Source organism: Acipenser ruthenus, chromosome 3 (assembly GCF_902713425.1).
Source record: "Acipenser ruthenus chromosome 3, fAciRut3.2 maternal haplotype, whole genome shotgun sequence".
NCBI classification, from domain to species: Eukaryota; Metazoa; Chordata; class Actinopteri; order Acipenseriformes; family Acipenseridae; genus Acipenser; species Acipenser ruthenus.
Genome location: NC_081191.1, coordinates 71563153 through 71583877, shown reverse-complemented (window position 1 = coordinate 71583877; position 20725 = coordinate 71563153). Strand labels below are relative to the sequence as shown.

The 20725-nt window shown below is 37.3% G+C and overlaps 1 protein-coding gene across 3 annotated transcripts in view; it reads right to left on the bottom strand.

The window, feature by feature from the left end:
• The window catches only part of LOC117435799 (nucleolar protein 4-like), a 94742-nt gene that overhangs the window by 5212 nt on the left and 68805 nt on the right, over nucleotides 1–20725 (bottom strand). For 2 of the 3 annotated variants that reach the window (XM_034059233.3, XM_034059235.3), the window contains 2 exons: nucleotides 14580–14693; nucleotides 8109–8289 (listed from right to left, as the gene is read on the bottom strand). In XM_034059233.3, the coding sequence (XP_033915124.1) occupies nucleotides 8109–8289; nucleotides 14580–14693 (295 nt within the window). The remainder of the gene's footprint in view (nucleotides 1–8108; nucleotides 8290–14579; nucleotides 14694–20725) is intronic. The other variant, XM_034059234.3, reaches the window with a different exon arrangement.

The following is a 20725-nucleotide window of genomic DNA, read 5'->3' as shown; positions in this document are numbered from 1 at the left end:
TTATAATAGAAATAATTTATTTGAGGAAAAATTACTATAACTGCACAAACCATCCAGTTTAGACAGCTTATACCAGAAGTATTCTGACCCGATGTATCATTTAAAAAAATAGGGGGCCATCTTGCTGGAGCCTTGCAATAATAGCTGTTTAAAGTACAATAGTATAATACCCTCAGTGGGGGGCTATTGTAATCAGGGTGCGATTTGAAAGACTCTGTTTTTTTTTTATCCCAGACTTTCAATTTTCATCCCTGGCAGGGAAAATAGATTTTGCATTTACAATGTCTTTCTGCTGGAAAATTTCATTTATACAGATAATATTCATACCCTTATACATTTATGCTGTTTCTCGTGCAGCACATTGCCTAACTGGTTCTCATTGTCTCTGTGGACTGTTTTCTAGTTACTGCACATGATACTTTCCACCATACAGACACCGGTAACCAGCACATTCACTGACAAGACTGTTTATAAGGGGAGTCAGGCAATAAGACTCAGCAGAACACACGGTTTTAAAAAATCAGTACATTGACATCGTTGTCATTGTTATGCCCAGACCGCTCTTATATCAAGTTCTTGAACACGTTGGAGAAACGCAATCATTCCTGCTGAAACAATGGATCAGCATTGAATCTTTTAAAAATAGTAAAGTTAAAAAAGAGAAGCAACCAGAAATCGATGGTAGATTTTTTAAAATAATTGTAAGACAGAAAATAAGTCATTTGTATTGGTTATACTATGTTTGAAATGTGTGTCTGCACTTTTAAATTTTAAATTACATGTACATGACCTTTATGTAGGGGTTACAGGAAGTGAGAATGAGAGAGAAACGTGAGTGAGACACTGTAAGCAAGACTAAACAGTTGCACTATCCCTTTTGCTCTGTACACATCCTCATACATTGTACTCTCCCAATAAAGCCTTTTGAACCCATTTATTGTGTACTGATTAATGCACAAGCCTTACACAATCTCAAAGCCAAATCTGCTCAGAAGAAGTTTCCTGTTGTTTCTGTTGGGATTGGGTAAGTTTAGCAGTGGGTTGAACTGTCTTGTACGTCAAGTCAGGACATTTTAAAATATGAACATTCCATGCTCAGCAAAAAAAAATACACTTCCTACAGGAGCACAGTAAGCTGTCAAGGAGGTTGTATGTAATAACTTGTCCTGAGTTCTTTTTAAAAAATGTTTTTCTTTGGTTGATTGTACACGTACCTTGCCTTATTGCCTTTTAGTAATTGAGAATAATAAAAAAACAGTTTTAAATGACAATAACTGCATTTGCATGGTTGCAGATGTTGGCACATGAGCAATGCACCGATGTGATGTATCTTTACTATAAGCTTGCCTATTGTTTTGTAGTTTGTGTATATTATCCACCCCCCCCCCCCCCCCCCCCCACCGGAAATTTGACAAATCACACCCTGATTGTACTGATCTAGAAAACAATAGATCTAAATGCCACCCTCTTTAAAAATTGAAATCCACTCCAACAGTGATCTCTCTCCTCAAATGTTTATTGTATTAGGTGGTGTTAAAATTAGGGTAAACAAATCATTCCAGGAAACAAAAATAAATAGCAGGATTAATATAAAATAGGACATGCTGTTTAGATCATAGAAATAGACCCCGGTGTGTAGAGCAGGGTTATAGAGCAAACCAAGCACCTTTGTGAAAAACTACAAAGTAAATATCCTTCATACAAAAACTATAGCACAGCTATTAGAGATTTTACAATTCGATTTCACAAATCAAAATACCAAACTGAGTATGTCCTTTCTGATGTGCTAATCCTATGTTTCAGAACATAATTACTAATTAATACAGATACACACTTGCTGGGCCATCTTACATGTCATTATATTTTTTTTGAAACACCCCATGAACTGCAAAATTAAATTTGACAGGCTTTCAAGCGATTATCTTTCTTTTTTTCCTTTTAATAAAAAAGGCACATCTTAAAATACTAAAACTAAAGGTAATAAGCATTTATTCTTAAATGGGATACAACTCTGGAAGATGGCTCTTCCCAATGCTATTTATGTAGTTTAATTGGGATACAGTATTTTCAAATGATGAATGGCAATCACTTTTCAGAGCAAGACAGTGCAGTGAGTATGTGATTACGCTGTGACTTGCGTAAATTTCGTAAACCACATTGAACTCCTGAAGGAGCTGGAGTCTCCTGTGGTTTCTCAGGCTGCTGTTGCAAAGAAAGTTGCTGTGTCAACATCACAGGTGCCTCGCAGTGTGATAAGATGTGATTTAATTATTTTTCATTTCATTTAAAATAAAAAAACAGCAATTAATTTTGTTTAGGAATAAATAAAACCATTTACTCGTATTTTAGATTATGTATTTAACATTTAATCATGATGTGATGTGATTTCATTCTTTTTCTTTTCATTATGAAAGAAAAAAGTGTGACTAAGGTCATCTCAAATGCCTCTCGTTTAATTTGGACAGCCGCTTATTCTGGATATTTTTATATCTCCCGAGGCGTCCCGATAAAGCAGCGTCGAATGTACTGGTATTTGCTAAATGTTATTTTCATGTTGTGTGTAGCTATACAAGTACTTTGTTTTTATTACAGCATGTGTATTCCAAACCACTTCATGAATTCCTAACAACTAAAAAGAATAAAATGTGAAAAATTTCTAAACATGCAAAAAAGTCTTTTGTGTGCCAGTTGATATTCCAGGTTTCTTTAGAAGAAGATTTCAGATTGTGCTCTAAAGAGCAATCACATGCACACCCAGCCTCATGGGGTTTACAGCTTGCTATGTGAGTTTCAAAACAAAAACCCAGACAAAATACTTTAGGTGGATTCAACATTATTTGACAAAATGTTCTGTATATTGCCCAAAAAACATCATTTCATAAGAGAGCGCTTTGCATTTACCCTGCATTTTTTGCTAAATATTTTTGATTAATGCAATACAGCACCGACACAAATTATCCCTCACTACAGCAACGCAGCTGCTCAAAAGAGACGAGAATTTGCAGCGATTAAGAAACAGATGGTGACAATGGGACTGAAACCCTTTCTCATCTATCCTGCTTTTAACGTTGTTCATAGCAGCCAGCATTATCTCTTTAATTCTACAAATGAAGCAAAGAACTTTTGGGAACCACTGGTGTAGGGTGTTTTGCAGCAGTATAACATTTATATACTTTTTTTCTCCCTAGATTGAAAATTGGAAATGATTTGTAAAACTTATAAGGGCCATCCGTGTATTTTTCAATGTTATTCCACGTCCTCAATGAGTTAGCTATAATAAGAGACAATTGGGGCAGCATCAAAGCATCCTCCACATGCTGCCAGGAACCTGAGAATCATCATCCAGCCAAGTTCTCAATGCTCTAAGCTAGAACAGCAGTAGAATTTCAGATTAGGAAGGGACAGTCCAGTCCACTCGATAATTTAGGTCATTGAAGAGTTGTAAGCTGTATTTGTGGTGGTCTGCCTCCCCATATACATTTGGAAAATATAGAATGGGCTTCATCAAAATATTTGGGAGGGGGTGCCAGGGGAAACATGAAGAACAAAAAATGGATGCAAGGTAATACATTCATTTTAATCATTGCTATCCTACCTTGGAAAGAGAATTGCAAACAAGACCGTCTTAAAAGTAATACAGTTGCCTCCAAAAATCTGTGTGGAGAGGAACACATCTGTATGCCAAAATAAGTAAAAATTTCCCTCTATAGGAACAATACTGGGTGACACAGTGCAGTGTATTCAGCAGCAGTACTCAAGGGCATCAAAATGGGTTCAGTCCAGTTGACTTTGTAACCTGACATCATTCCAAATATATCAAACCGGGTCTAGACATGGAGGATAGATTCTGATATGTTAGAGATATAGAAAAGAATATAAATGGCATAGAGAGATATGACGTGTTTTGAGCCTTTCATTTCAATTGGAGAGATAACTTTACTCTGCCTACTAACCTGTGCCAAGGGCTTCAAAGACAGAGCAGATAATAAGGGTGACAGCGGACATCCTTGCTGTGTCCCACTTTCCAAACTGAAGGGAGGAGATCGACTGAAGCAAGAGGAGGGGTATTATACAGAGTCCGCACCACACTAATAAAACCATGGCAAAACCCAAAGTGATCTAAAACTAACCACAGGTAGTCCCATTCCAGGCGATCGAAAGCCTTTTCGGTATCAAGAGAAAAAACTGCACAAGCTGAGTGTCAGCCAAATGGATTATATGAAGCAGACACTGAACACTGTTCAACATCAATCGTCCTTTTATAAAACCAGTTTGATCAAAATGAATTAGATTTCCTATAGAAGGCCCTAATCTCGCAGCCAGCACCTTATCGTATAATTTTTTATCGCGATTAATGAGAGATACAGACTGTTAGCTTGCACATTCAAGAAGGTCTTTGCCCTGTATTAACAACAGAGATATCAGTGCCGTTTTTTGATCTTTGTAAAGAGGTCCAGTTCAATAGCATAATTTATGAAGCCCAGTATCGAAGGGCCAACTATGTCCCAAATTTCTAGCAATAATTCTGGGGGAAGGCCATCTAGGCCAGGGGCCTTATCTTTTTGCATTGTCTTAATGACATTTTTCAGTCCATCCAATGTTATTAGGACATCAAGCTGTTTACTATGTTTAGCCTCCAGTTTGGGCAAATTAAAACTATCTAAGACAAGTTTGCAGATCATGGTCGATTTGTACTTCATATTTATAAAGATTTTAATAAAATACTTGAAAGGCCCTATTTACAGCCTGGCTTTGTAACCAGAACACCTCTGTATTGATCGCATTAATAGCAGGGAATCATTGTTCTTTCATTTCAAGGTTAATAATCTACTTGGTCTCTCCCCCTGAAAATTAGAGTTTTGTTTAGTGTGGTGCATAATACATTTGTCTCTAGTTAAAGACAAAGCATTGAATTCAACCTCAATTCCTTTGCTCTGTCTTCAGAAAATTCTGCCTTCTGAGCCCTATGCAACTCCAATATTTGCCTTTCTAGATCATTAATATGTTTATTACAAGTGGAGATTAAATATGAAGAAAAGGCAGTGCAGTTACTTTTCAAAAAACATTCAGTAACCTCCCAGAACATCTGTGGATTCTCATAGAAGTCAGAACCAAATTGCAAAATTCCACTCATTTAAAATGAAGTTGGCTAAGAACTTTGCATTTTACAAGGTATTGAAACGCCACCAGTAGCATGCAAAGCTTTGCTAATGGGAGTAAAATTACAGAGCACTGGGGACTGGTCCGATAGAACAATTGGAAGGATGTCGGTTTTCATCACAGAATTAATGAGTCCTGTAGATACAAAAATGTAATCAATTCGAGAATAAGGCTTGTGTCTGGCAGAAGAAAATGTAAAATCACTTACATTGTTGTTTCTCAGGTGACGCACATCTACTATGTTAAAATCCTTTATAAAGTTACACAGGGCCCAGGATGAGTGAAGTGTTGCAGATAGACAAAATAGACATATCCAAATTGGGGATGATTAAGGTGTTGAAATCACATCCTAATATTCCTTAGGGGCATAAACTAACCCAAAAACTATTTTAACAGTATTTAACATGGTCAATAAATATACAAATTGACGAGTCATTACCCCCAGACCCTTCAACAGGACTGCAATTTTCTATCTCTAAGGATAAGTACACCCTTGGTTTTGTTTGTGCCACAGGAATGGAATGCAATTCTAAAAAAAGTATATTTTGAAAATGGTGGACATCACAAGATTTATGATATCATACTTGTTTACGATGCAAAAAGTCAAGGCATTTTGTAGATTTGATGGGAGAATACCATCCTGCACATTCCAGGACACAACAATAATATCTGTCATTGTAATGGTTGAAATGAGATAGCAAGAGACCTCTGCCCCACAAAAAAGGTATCTGGGTCTGACTTATAAAACTGTTTCCATTCTGCATATCATAAACGGAGCGAGCTCCGCAACACAAACCATTGAAACAACAATAAATACAAATACACACATACAAACCGCAGAAGGATTTCAACAATGAAACCCCCCGTGGTTTAGAAAAACAGGACTCTTTAGAACCCTGACTCTCTAACAGCAACACCCAAGCTCAGACCCTACTTATGCATGACACACATACAGATATTAATTGTACCATAAAAGCACAAATAAAATGAACAGTATGAGTTTCAGAACCAAGTTTAACACCTGTAGCCTCGTAATTAAATTAAAACATGTTTTCTCTCAATGTTGATACTATTTTAAAGTACTGTATAACATAATATAATTGCCTATGTATTATTATTTATTTCTTAGCAGACGCCCTTATCCAGGGCGACTTACAATTGTTACAAGATATCACATTATTTTTACATACAATTACCCATTTATACAGTTGGGTTTTTACTGGAGCAATTTAGGTAAAGTACCTTGCTCAAGGGTACAGCAGCAGTGTCCCCCAGCTGGGATTGAACCCACGACCCTCTGGTCAAGAGTCCAGAGCCCTAACCACTACTCCACACTGCTGCCCTAAGTAACCTTAGTAACCTTTGTGGTAAAATTTTTTTGTTTTTTTTACAGTAGCAATAATAATATAAAAAGTAGGAGCATGCAATGGGGAGAAGGGAAGTGGTTCAAAGCTAAAGGGCGGACGGGGAGGAGGTTACCAATATTTAGACTATTCTTCAAGGATTTTTAGGAATCCAATACTCCCAGTCCAGTAGGCTGCTTCCTGATAAGGACCAATCAAAAAGTTACTGCCGCTGTCTCCATGTCCTCCATAGCAGGGTCAACAGAAGCCGCAGGAGGGACAGACTGAAGTTTGTCCATCACCGTTGTAGATGGGTTGGTAGAAAAAAGAGAGCTGCTTGGACAGAGCCTGAGCCTACACGTGCATTCCAGTCAAAAGGTCCGGTCAAAGACATTTTAAAGAAATCGTGCTGCTCTGTACAATGGGTTCAATCATTTACCGGAAGCAAACTAAACTGGCTGCTAGGTTCCTAAATGTGACAGTGTGTTAGCAGTTTGCTGTATTAATGTCTTAAGTGCTAAAATAAAATTTACATTTACACTATTACTTCAGAAATCTTGGGGAACTGCAATGGCTACATTTCACGGAAACCGTGTATTCCATGATAACCATGAAAGAAATGTGAGAACAATCTCTCTGCAAGCTCAAGTGCATCTTTTGGAGTCTGACCAGCACAAACAAGAACACCAAGTTCAAATTCCAAAGAATTTAAATTCATGAAACAAGGGACATATTTATTGGGACAGAATGAAAAACAAAAATCTAATTTCAATACTAAGTACTTCCTAGAAGCAAATCAATCAATCAATAACTGGAGATTGACAGTTTGCTTTTGAAGAAGGCTGCAAGTTTTTTTCTGCAAAATAAGTTACTGTATCTACCAGATGCAGGTGTTTCTGTTTTTTCTATGATTAAAGGATAAAATGGGCTGCAACAGACAGTGACAGGCAGTATATATATATATATATATATATATATATATATATATATATATATATACAGTATATATAGATACACATTTATATTTTAGAAATTGTTGCACATTTTATATTAGAAAATTAAAATAATGTTTTTATTATTAAAACAAATGTCATGCTGTTGATTTAACTAAATTGGATGCTTATTAAAGAAATTGTCAGATCTAGTGTTGCTTTTATTTCAGGTCTTTTACAGTAGGTCCTTGGGTAAGCACAAGGACCAGGAAACAAATATGATTTTAAGCATAATTCTGTCATATTTTTTGATTTGAAGAATATGTAGGTTCCTTTTCTTTCTCAAGGGGCACCACTAATCGTTCACTAATAAAAATGACCCTTTTAATTCTAGACCACTGTCACACTCATCATCTCTCAGTGTGCTCTGACACTTTGCCACCCACCATAGGCTTGACTGCCTACTACCTCAACTACAGAGTGTTCTGTACAAATATCAGTAATTAAGATAATCATTTCATGACAAAATCAGTTTTGCTGTTTATGAAAGCAAATGCGCTGAAATTCTCTGATCCGTTTTCTCAGGTTTAAGGTTAGCGAATGCCTTGAAACTCAAGCGTGTAAAGTTCAAGTGAGGCTGGCAGGTTCTGCATGATGCTGAAATTGAACTCACCACTGCTAGAAGCTTCAGTGAGGTTCAGCAGTCCTCCCCCTAACCCGCTGTAACTATGGCAACTGTAGGTTCCATTACCATTGATGTACAACACCTCCTGTGCAGTAGGAACAGCTGATACTGGGAAAGTGACCTGGACGGGTTCTTGTTTATACTGTTTGTCAGTTGAAACAGCTTCATCCTGTGAAGACAAAGTACAATTGAAACATCTGTTAAAATGTATTGTAGCACTGCAGAGTATAACAAAATCATAACATGCTGACTTTTTGGCAGTGTTTTTTTTTATATATATTCATAAATTTCTAATTTATTGTTCATCGTTAGTCTTGACATGTGAAACACCAGTAAACAAATTATAATACAGGGGTGGCCAAACTTCTTGACCCTACAAGCCACATACCAAAAGGTCAAGATCTGCAAGACCTACTGTAAAACATGAAATGTTTGCGAGCAAGACATTTTAAATACTAGTATTGTTGTGCAGTACAGTAGTTGGGCTCTTGATGGCTGATCTCTTGATGGCAGCAGAATACACAAGAATAAGGGATAGAACATTGCACAGCCTATACAGTTTCTGTATAATTGTTATTGTACTGTAGCTCTACAGTGTATTAAACTTTAAATGCAACACTGGTGTTTTTCCATTATGTATTACGGACTTTAAATACAATATATTTAGTTATTATGAAGCAAATTACAATAACTGACTTGATTTCACCAAAAACACCACTTTTTTTTTTTGTATGACTGCTGCATATATTAAATACGTCTGAGATCTTTGTGGATGACAAATGCACTGTATTTATTTAGAAAGTGATTACAGTACCTGCTCACGACGAGACGATATGTAAATATAATATTAATTTTACACCTGCACTGCAATATAACATTTAAATATGCATTATCAGCAGTGTGGAGTAGTGGTTAGGACTTTGGACTCTTGACCGCAGGGTCGTGGGTTCAATCCCAGGTGGGGGACACTGCTGCTGTACCCTTGAGCAAGGTACCTCACCTAGATTGCTCCAGTAAAAAACCCAACTGTATAAATGGGTAATTCTATGTAAAAAATAATGTGTGAAAAAAAATACTGTAATCGTATGTAAAAATAATGTGATATCTTGTAACAATTGTAAGTCGCCCTGGATAAGGGTGTCTGCTAAGAAATTAATAATAATATCTAGTCTAGCGCCAACACTCCAATTTTATAAAAAGATTCATTCAGCTGAATAACGAACGATATTCTATGCTTGCCATACAAAACTTGCTTGAGTCGTTAAATCCGCTCCTTTTACTGAATGCCGAAATGAGCATCTGATGACTGCAGAGGTGTGCGTTTAAGAGGCCAGCCTGTTTCTCCTATAGTCTGATCCAAGAGGATACAGATGAAAATGTGTTGTGACTTCTTTCATAATGACATTTGAGGTTGCTCGCCTTGTAAGCAATTTGTTGCCGATGAGACACAGGTTTTCCACTGTTTTCAGTGAAAGCAAACTCTTTCTCCCAGTACTTTTGTTTATTACTCATGGAGGGTTTGCTCAATGCCATTGTCTCCACGAAACGAACAAGCACTTAATTCAAAATTAGGAAATTTACTTTCAACTGCATATCCTTTCACTCAGTGATCGAAATATGCATGCGCCAGAGAGCGGTCAAAAAATCAACAAGTGACGAAATATCCTTGCAGTGAACATGTAGGCGCAAAGAATCAGGAGAGAGAGAATGGGAGAAAAGAAAGAATAATTAACACGAATGAATACAGAGAACACAAATAATAAACTTGCTGTGTTTATTTTTACTTTCTCTCCTTTCATTTTTGTTTATTATTCTTTCTTCAGTTCATTCAAGCCGCACAGCGTGCGTCACCCAGCATTTCACCGGGAGCCGCACTTGAACTGCATGCGGCTCACGAGCTGCAGTTTGGCCACCTCTGTTATAATACGTATAGCAATATTTCATACTAGTTCAGATTACTTTTAAATGAAACACAATTTCATATCAGTAATAATGTATTCGTTTTTTCTTTTTTGTTCTTCCATGCATTGTTTCTTGATTTCATAAACTGAAATCACTTTCCCTGGTAGTGTAAAATACTCCAGCTGTGGTTTATACCTTTGTAAATAACCATGCAAAAATACAAAACGTACTAGATATCAATATGTATCCTATTCAACAAGTTTATCGTATACTATGCAATATTTTATTAAAGATGTTCCTGCACTCATAGACTAAACTTTCAACAGGGCTTGCTCATACTAGTTAAATCTGGCCACTGTTTTATTACTGCCTGCAATTTTCATGTAATTAGTACTTCTGACAAATAACAGTACATGTAATTTGATAAATGTAATTGAAAAAATCTAAAATAGCCAATGGCTACATGCTATTATATCATGAAAGGTATGAGGAGTGGTATGTCCCTTCTTGCCAGCTGCCTTACAAACAGCAGCCTGTTTCACTGGTATATTAAATAAAAGAACCTAGGAGATCACAGAGCCCGTTATAAATTTAACACCCACTGAAGCCATGCATAAACCAAAAAGGGTTTCTATTCATGTGCTCAATCTTTTTCCTCGTTTATAGGTTGCATTTTTTGATATTTGACATGGGCTGTGGAGAAGGATTCTCAGCTCTGACTGTTATGCAAATTTATGAAAATGCTGGGACCTCATGCAAACTTCCCTGGCACTGGTTGGGTCACGTAGCCCCCTAAACAACACAGGATATCGGCTAACAAGCACTCCAAAAGCTCTTGAGTCTGCAAGGCTCCAGCCATAGACTGCTAATACACAGTGCTTGAACTGTTGAACACTCATGCACAGTGCTTGAGCCAGTGAACACTTACACTGTGTTTGACCTAATGAACACCAAAAACACAGGGTTTGAGCCTGCGTTCTCCAACAAACTGCGTTACAGCCAGAATGAATGCTAATAAATAAGTGCTTCGTGTCAGTGAGCGTTTATGTATAGTGCTTTCAGTGCCAGAAAACTGTATTAAACAGGACTCTAGTTTCCGATGGATAATATTAAGCCTGAGCCAGGGAAAAATAATACACAATTCTTAAACTATTGGACATGCATTTACAGCTAATAAACACTAATATTGTACATGGTGCTTTTGACTAAACAATCATGTGAGTGTGCAGTGCTCTAGACAGAGAACAAGTACTGACTAGTAACAGCAGTAAGTAAATAGGAACTTAGCATCTGCCATATTATCAGTTTGCAAAATATTACTATGGCCAAAAATATCCATGTATGAATAATTACCATTGTTGTTTTAACATTCATGGAGCATTCTGTTTAACAAGTACAGTGTATGGAAAATAAACTGTGTTTAAACATTTGACATCAGAGAATTATGTTCCTTAGATCAAGCTCAATACATTACTATACCTATTGGTACTTGTTGACTCTAAAAGAGATTTGTGTGAGCGGAAGCAAAGATATTTGAATGTTTTTAGAATAGTATGGGAATGAATAAGATTGCCATCCACAAGGACACAGAGGGTCATCAAAATATAGGAAGCCGGAAAGCAAAAATGTATTCTAAGTCAAATCAAAATAATCGCAGCGTTAGGTCATGTTTAAGGCTTGGTAACATTATAACAGATGTTTACCGGTAATCCCGGTGTAACCAGGGATAGGTTGATAATGCAATCAAGGTGGGTTCCCTTATCCCAATGGGGTATAATTAACCCCTAAGTTACATTAAACTAAGGGGTTGATTTGATCAAACTATAGGACTAACCTATGCATCCTGTTATAGAATATTTTCTTGTCACACCTTCTAAAAAAGAACTGCTAAAGATCTGCTGTGAATTTTCTGATTATTTCATGTTTATTGCATTAAGTAGCAAAGGCCTGGCAACCTGATGCACACTTAACAGGATTCATGATGTTTCAACTTCAACAAAAACCTAATTTGAGTTTACAAATTATTATTCTTTTTATGGTTCACACAGGTTCTTATTTGGCCACTAAAAAGATATATTAAACAATTTTCTTATGGATAAGGAAAAAGCACAAATGCACAAATACATTTTTTTCTGTATAAAATGTCACTGGTATAGGCTTAATTCATTATTTTTTTCAAATGGATTTCAAATATTCTTTTTCTGTTTCCTTCGTGTTCATAAACCTATAAATAAAATAAATTCTGGTACAAGCACAAATTATGACAAATTAGTAAACATTGTTATATCTGATGCAGCAGGCGAAGTGACACAGTCTAATGCTTTGATCACTCACATCTCAAAAAACAACTCTGCTTAACTGTTTATGCATCCTGTTCCAAAAGAAACAGCTAAGTGATACTGACACTGGATGCTTTGCTCATGTGCCTCTGTGGGAGCTGGCCCAGGGACGGCTGTGTTCAGAGTAGAGCGAGAAAGTTAACTAAAGCGACAGAGACTACTCTCAGGTAGGCCACATTTAGGGCAGCTCAGGCTAGGACTGCTGGGTTTACACTATTAAAAAAAAAGTCTTCCTAAGAGCAAAGCTGTCTCAAAGCCATCCTAAAAGTGCCAAGTGTAAACAGGGTATGAATCTCAGCTCTCTCATCAGATATAAGTTTTGTCTATCTATCTGCTGTACAAATGGGACAGAGGTAGATCATTAACACATGTGTAAGCCTTTTCAAAACCAAATGTTTCTAAATTAGCTGCAGACCAAACTAGAGAGCGGTGGAAAACACAACACTGGGCCAAAGCTTTATATTCTGTAGAAGAGACAAACACCAAGCGTACTCTACTGAGGCTGCTGCTATGACAACTATCTGGAGGCAAGTGTCAGGTCTGCTCTCAACATATGTGTCTGGGACATAATTGTTTTGTCAGAGACCTAATAGCCTTTTGCCCCTGTACTTTAACAGCCTAAAGCAGAGGTAGAGAAATTAACAAACAAGGTTCATTTTCTTTAACAACAGGAGTGTGATCATGGATTCTTTCAGAACATGTTATCATTTTCCTGTGCTGGGATACTTAAAAATGCAAGTCAGAGTTTCTTGGGGATAATGTTCAGTGAACAAGGTTGTACTGTGTAGGGAAATGAGTTGAAAGACATCAATGTCCACAGTCTTGGTGAGATTTAAACTGCAAAAGATTTGCACACTTGAAATGTTCATTAATTAAATCTTTCTGTTAGTAATTTTAGCTATGAAAGTGTCTGTTTTAGCAGCACAGCATGGAGCACCATCCGCTGAGGCAAAGCTGTATTTGTCTTGTCACATTGTGATTTTTGGTTATTATACAGGAAACAACAAAGATGAATCTACTCAGTGATTAACGAGAGGCCAAGAAAGACAATCTCTGTATCAGTCTTAGTTAATATCGTCTATAAACAGCCTGGCTAAAATCACAAGGCTTTTAAATGCCAACATTGTTGTCCTGGATGTGCCCCATCAGCAGTCTGATTTCATTCTGCCTACATTCTGTGTCCAATTTACACTATCAAATAGGTTTCAAACCCATTACTCAAAAGTACTTTGTTGTATTTCAAATATAGAAAAAAATAGAAAAAATATATTTTAAACATGTTATATATGATTTTTTGTTACTAAACCTAATTTAAAAAAAAAACAAAAAACATATGGTCAGGAAAAAATATTTTCTTATATTTAAAAAAAAAAAAGTATTTCAATATCTGTATTATAGCTACAGCAACTGTTTAGTACTTTCTCTTGATTTGATGAACCCATTTCTTCTTTTATTAAATGTAGTTTTCCTTTTCAATACTGCCTGTTTTTTTTACTTAGCTGGATTATTCTAGGTTTTGTAACTGATGTGACAGCCATGTCTAGAATGCACTGGTCAGACACCCCCGAAACCCAAAAGGATCTGACAGTTTGTTACACTAAAGGAAGGGAAAGATCTGATGGAATTATAGCAGAAGGCCATGAAAAATACATCTGTTAAAATCACATATTGGATTCTGTCAGAATATTCTTCTAAAGTACAACTGAGGTAAAAAAAATAAACATAGACTTGACTTGCAGACATAAAACTAATAACTTAACAATTATGGCCATCTTATAAAGCATCAATATTAAGAGTGAATAATTAAAAATCATTGAAATTAATAATTTGCTTAAAAAATGACATACTACACTCTGGAAAGTAATTAACAATATGAACTGATCCATAAAACTAAGGCTAGCTAAAAAGAGAAAGGGTCTTCCATATGCCAGCTGTTCTCATCAAAGCTTGCTCTTATTTTAGCCTCAACCGATTTTAACTCAGCAGTATCTATCAAATTTGATCCTATTTAATGGAGTTGACAAGAATTGATCCACTATTTTACTCTCATAACACTATTATATGCCACTATTGCTCTTGGATTTATCAGGCTGTCTTTCTTAATACATAATCCAGGGTGCTTTTATCAGTCTCTGATATAAAAACCTTTGAAAATCAACAATTTTAGCTATACAAATAACTGAAATATTTTCATGTAAAAGCGGAAATGAAAGAATACCTGTGGTCTGTCCAGACGCATCCTCTTTGCAGCGTTTCTGCTTTCACTCTCACAAGCTGATGCCAATATGTTCTCTGCTGCTGCCGAAGTGAGGTGTGAAGGTATAGGTCGGGACTAGAGGAGAAAATAACAGTTAACAACAAGTGCACAGATTTCTTTCAAACATGTCTTCTTGCATACCTCAAACTGAACAAAAATGGAACGTGCAGTGAGTTTCTTTTTTTCTTTTTCTTTTAAAATCATAACAAAGATAAAAATAATGGAAAACTGTTGTGATAAAAGAATGAGGTTCTGACTAGAGGGTAAACCAGGGGCTTACAAAGTCATCTATTAAAGGCATGTTTCTTACAGCTCTACTGAAGGATGCATTTCGCCTTGATCATTAGACAGCTCTGTTTTAGCCTGAGATCAGCTGTCTAAATCTTTCTTACATCAGGTTTCTTTTGAACCCATAGCATGTGACAGATTGTATTTCAAAATAGATGCAATAATACATACAGCAGCACTTTATAACCCACATTGTTTCCCTGTACACCTTCATAACACACAAACACATTAGAAAAACTGTCAAAAACTTGTTTTTATGTTATCATAGAGAAGTAAAGTCATAAGGGTCCAGTTAGCCCTTAGTGGCTAGGTCATTTAAGCTGCCGCTTTTAACATCACAAAACATATTAAAATACTGATTCTTGAAAAACAAGGAATCTGTTTGCAATCGCCAACACATAACAGTGTGGGTAAAGAGGCTCCAAAATGAATTATTTGTATTTTTCAAAATCGAAATATATTCTTATAGATTTAAATGCTACATAGAGGTAGCACAGCATATGGAATGTCATATGAAAATGTAACTGACATTTAAATCTGAACTACCATAAATAATTTTATTTAACAAACAATACAATAGCAATAAATTGTGTTTTGAAGCAAGGCAGCCTTGGAATTTTGTCACACTTTGTTGAGTTTAACAATGTGGGGATATTGTAAATGTTTTTTTGTTTTGTTTTTACAAATTAAGCTTTATAGCTTTTTAAAAAGTTGCTGGGCACATTGTACAGCACATATTTATGGCCTTATGAAAAAGGGTGGTGGATATCCACTGACAGATGGAGAGACAAACAGGAAGTGACATTGTAATGCTGTAAGTTTTATTTATAATATTTATAAGTTAATGCAGTTGGCTGTCGCTAATGTACCAGCAATGGTAACTCCCAGGGTGGGGTTATATTGTGGAAATCACCTGGCTATACCAACAATGGTACAACACACAGGCACAAATACACAAACAAAGTGTAAACACAAAAATGCAAAAACAAAACACACTGTGAAAATGCTGCTAGCAATACAAAAATTAGCCAAACAGCTGCTCCCACTATAAAGGAGGTCCTGCTCCAGGAACCCTCTCCCTGACACACCCTCAATATACTGTCATGGGATTTTAAATCCCCTAAACTATTTCCTATTCTTACCAAGACCCCAATTCCACACAGAATGGTTCTTTTGTTTACAATTCCCTCTCGCAGACCGCCATTTACAGGCTCAGCCCTGAGGGTGTGTCAGCGACCCCCTTTTACAGCGAGACACTTCACAAGGACATGCCCACCAGCCAGTCAGGGATCCGTAACCTGCCAATCCCCAGCTGCCATTCCCTGTAAACAACAACAGCTGGCAGCACGTCTCAGAAGGAGCCGTCTGGCTTTTTTCTGCAGGGTTGCGCGAACAACCTGTTACAGGCCTCAAGTTTGAATGGTTTTGCGATTTCAGAAACTATATGGTTGAGGTTGACATAAATTAGGAAAAATTTAGTGTTTGTGGTGATATATAGCCCAAATGATCTAAAGCTGTTTTTAGTCCATTCAGTTCAAAGTTGTATAAATAACATGTTGCAATATGCACTGGTTCCCATCATGAAGGTACTTTTCGTAAAGTCTTGCAACGTTGCATGATTAAGTATTTTCTCCTCAGCCACCATAAAATGAATGGCATAGGGAAGCCTCATTCTGGCAGCTGTGAAGTCCACATCCTGAATCTCTGGAGAGAGCAGGGTAACCCCTCCTACTCCTACAGAAAATCTCATAAATAGCAATTAATAGACAATGAGGAAGTGAGGCTTTATTACTCCTCTTAGCAACCAGATGGCTATGTGGTTTGTCAGATTTGAAATGCAGCCTTTCAATGAAACTATTCCATGGCTGAGTGGCACAATATTAGGGCACAACTGACCTGAACCAAGCAAGCACTGCACTCAAGAATATAAATTGATATAATAAGCTGGGGCAACATCACCAGTAAGACACCATCTTTACATTAATGTAATGAGCTGCTTATTTTTATGTTATTTTTATTTTTTTGCTGCGATTGTTGCATTCACGAACTTTAATGATACGGTAACAATGGGTTCCCCCCACAATTGCATTCACGGTCTCACTGAACTCGACATATCTTGAGTATCCAGCTGAAGGCAGAGTGGGTGGCTCTTCATAGCGTACACATCCTTATGAGGTTAAATATTAGCATAGGGACTGAAGATAAGCACTTGGTCCCACAGCACCTGCGGGGTGGCTGAGCTGAGTACCTTAAACAGTACAATCCCTAAGAAACTGTAATACAATACTGCTTTGCGCACATGGTGTCAAACAGCCCAGGGGACAGATACAATAGGCACCTGTGTGACAAAAATATGCTGTAGCTATTTCTACAGTAGATTGCTAGATAGCTGTATAAGCATATAAGATATTTTCATATCAATAGCAATAATCTAAAAACCTTGTTCTGACATAGCGTGCACTTTACTGTAGAACAAATGGATTCCTTCATTCATGCCTTTACCTGTGCTTTAGGTCTGAACTTAACTGTCATGCAAATATCTACTGTATATATTGATTCACAGTTGCAGTCATAGTTCACCAGCTCAAGACAGTTTTGCAATGTGTACCAGTCCCATGAAGAACTGAATTTAACACACGATGCCAAATCAACAGAGGCTCCTCAGAGACCGGACCTTCTCTGTTGCTTTGAGGCTGAATCCGCTCTGTTACTCTATTAGAAATGTTACCAGGATTAGAAATAACTGACAGCAGCAAGCCTCAGGCATATTTCATGCTCCTGGCCCAGCGGATTTTATTCTCATTAAACTAAGGGTGTACACATTCTTCCTTCTCTTACACCACAGGGCATGTTAGACCATGTTTTATCAGTGAGGTTTTTTAAGTGACTGAATAAGGGCCTTGATATGGGTTGCATAATGTCATAATATATATCACACTGGGCCTTGATTACTTTCAAATCGGGTTATTTTAAAGCATGCAGATTTTCATTTGAATAAAACGGAAGCCGCCTCACCTACACTTGTTATTTAATTACATCATGCCTGTGCTGCTGATTGAATGAGGTAGACGGTGTTGCACAAAAATCGCAGATAACTAAAGAATGGCCCATGCAGCCTATTATCGAGCAAGTTCAATGAGGCTGAGAATCCGAAGGAGATTTTTTCATGGCTGCATGTGTCTAAGCATCAGCACATTCTTTTGTACACTGCATCTAATGTCAAGGATAAAACCTGACTGTTGAGCCATATGAACCCTATTTAATACAGAAATGACATTATTTAAAATAATGTGTAGTGAATCAGTCCTGATGTATTATAAATAATGAATGTTAAATTGGATTTGCAACAATGCATTTACTGAGAAAAAAATCTGTGAACCACCTTCAAAAAAACCAGGATTTTGAATTATGGGTATCCAAAGAAAGCCCTGTTTTACAGATTCAGGTGATACTACTGTAGCTATTTAATTATATACAGTGCCTTGCGAAAGTATTCGGCCCCCTTGAACTTTGCGACCTTTTGCCACATTTCAGGCTTCAAACATAAAGATATGAAACTGTAATTTTTTGTGAAGAATCAACAATAAGTGGGACACAATCATGAAGTGGAACGAAATTTATTGGATATTTCAAACTTTTTTAACAAATAAAAAACTGAAAAATTGGGCGTGCAAAATTATTCAGCCCCCTTAAGTTAATACTTTGTAGCGCCACCTTTTGCTGCGATTACAGCTGTAAGTCGCTTGGGGTATGTCTCTATCAGTTTTGCACATCGAGAGACTGAAATTTTTGCCCATTCCTCCTTGCAAAACAGCTCGAGCTCAGTGAGGTTGGATGGAGAGCATTTGTGGACAGCAGTTTTCAGTTCTTTCCACAGATTCTCGATTGGATTCAGGTCTGGACTTTGACTTGGCCATTCTAACACCTGGATATGTTTATTTGTGAACCATTCCATTGTAGATTTTGCTTTATGTTTTGGATCATTGTCTTGTTGGAAGACAAATCTCCGTCCCAGTCTCAGGTCTTTTGCAGACTCCATCAGGTTTTCTTCCAGAATGGTCCTGTATTTGGCTCCATCCATCTTCCCATCAATTTTAACCATCTTCCCTGTCCCTGCTGAAGAAAAGCAGGCCCAAACCATGATGCTGCCACCACCATGTTTGACAGTGGGGATGGTGTGTTCAGGGTGATGAGCTGTGTTGCTTTTACGCCAAACATAACGTTTTGCATTGTTGCCAAAAAGTTCGATTTTGGTTTCATCTGACCAGAGCACCTTCTTCCACATGTTTGGTGTGTCTCCCAGGTGGCTTGTGGCAAACTGTAAACAACACTTTTTATGGATATCTTTAAGAAATGGCTTTCTTCTTGCCACTCTTCCATAAAGGCCAGATTTGTGCAGTATACGACTGATTGTTGTCCTATGGACAGAGTCTCCCACCTCAGCTGTAGATCTCTGCAGTTCATCCAGAGTGATCATGGGCCTCTTGGCTGCATCTCTGATCAGTCTTCTCCTTGTATGAGCTGAAAGTTTAGAGGGACGGCCAGGTCTTGGTAGATTTGCAGTGGTCTGATACTCCTTCCATTTCAATATTATCGCTTGCACAGTGCTCCTTGGGATGTTTAAAGCTTGGGAAATCTTTTTGTATCCAAATCCGGCTTTAAGCTTCTCCACAACAGTATCTCAGACCTGCCTGGTGTGTTCCTTGTTCTTCATGATGCTCTCTGCGCTTTAAACGGACCTCTGAGACTATCACAGTGCAGGTGCATTTATACGGAGACTTGATTACACACAGGTGGATTCTATTTATCATCATTAGTCATTTAGGTCAACATTGGATCATTCAGAGATCCTCACTGAACTTCTGGAGAGAGTTTGCTGCACTGAAAGTAAAGGGGCTGAATAATTTTGCACGCCCAATTTTTCAGTTTTTTATTTGTTAAAAAAGTTTGAAATATCCAATAAATTTCGTTCCACTTCATGATTGTGTCCCACTTGTTGTTGATTCTTCACAAAAAATTACAGTTTCATATCTTTATGTTTGAAGCCTGAAATGTGGCAAAAGGTCGCAAAGTTCAAGGGGGCCGAATACTTTCGCAAGGCACTGTACAAGACTGGATAACTGCTAAAAGGTTAAACTAGACAGTGCTATATCAGAATATTTGCTCCAAATCCATTGTGTGCCTGTAAAAGGGTCTCTGGATCCGCTGACGCATTTTGAGAAAGACAGAGGTTGTATTTTTAATACCACTCATGTGCCCATGTTTTATTTTAGGCAATCAAAGGTTACCACCAATGATAGCCGTAGCTCAGTATAGTTTCACAAAAGAAAGCGCTAGTGCTCTGGTACACTAGCCAGACTTTCACATGAACACTCAAAAGAAAATCAGTTTAAAAAATACAAAATAAATAAAGGTTGCCTCACAAAGGCTGTGCACTTTTCCACTTAGCATTGAGCCCGCCACAGGAATACCATTATCTCTATTTCCTACACAATGCTATGGATTGTAAAACCCAGTTTCCTCTCTACCTTTTTTGATTACCTTGAGGAAGATTCAAGCTGTTTGGTTTGACCAAATCTACATCCTGGCATTAAACTACCCCCTCTGTCAGAAGCTTCTTTCTAAAAACCAAGCGTCACTGCCAAGCTGGGCTCACTGGCTGATTGAGAATCCTCAGCATCACTCCACTATTTCTCACATTCTCTTGCAGTTGGTTAGCTCAGAAAGCTGTTACGAAAGCATCTTAAAAGCCAGTGACATGTTCACCCTTTTCTCACAGTGCCGTAATGACATGTGTTCTTCTAAGGTTTCTGCTAACA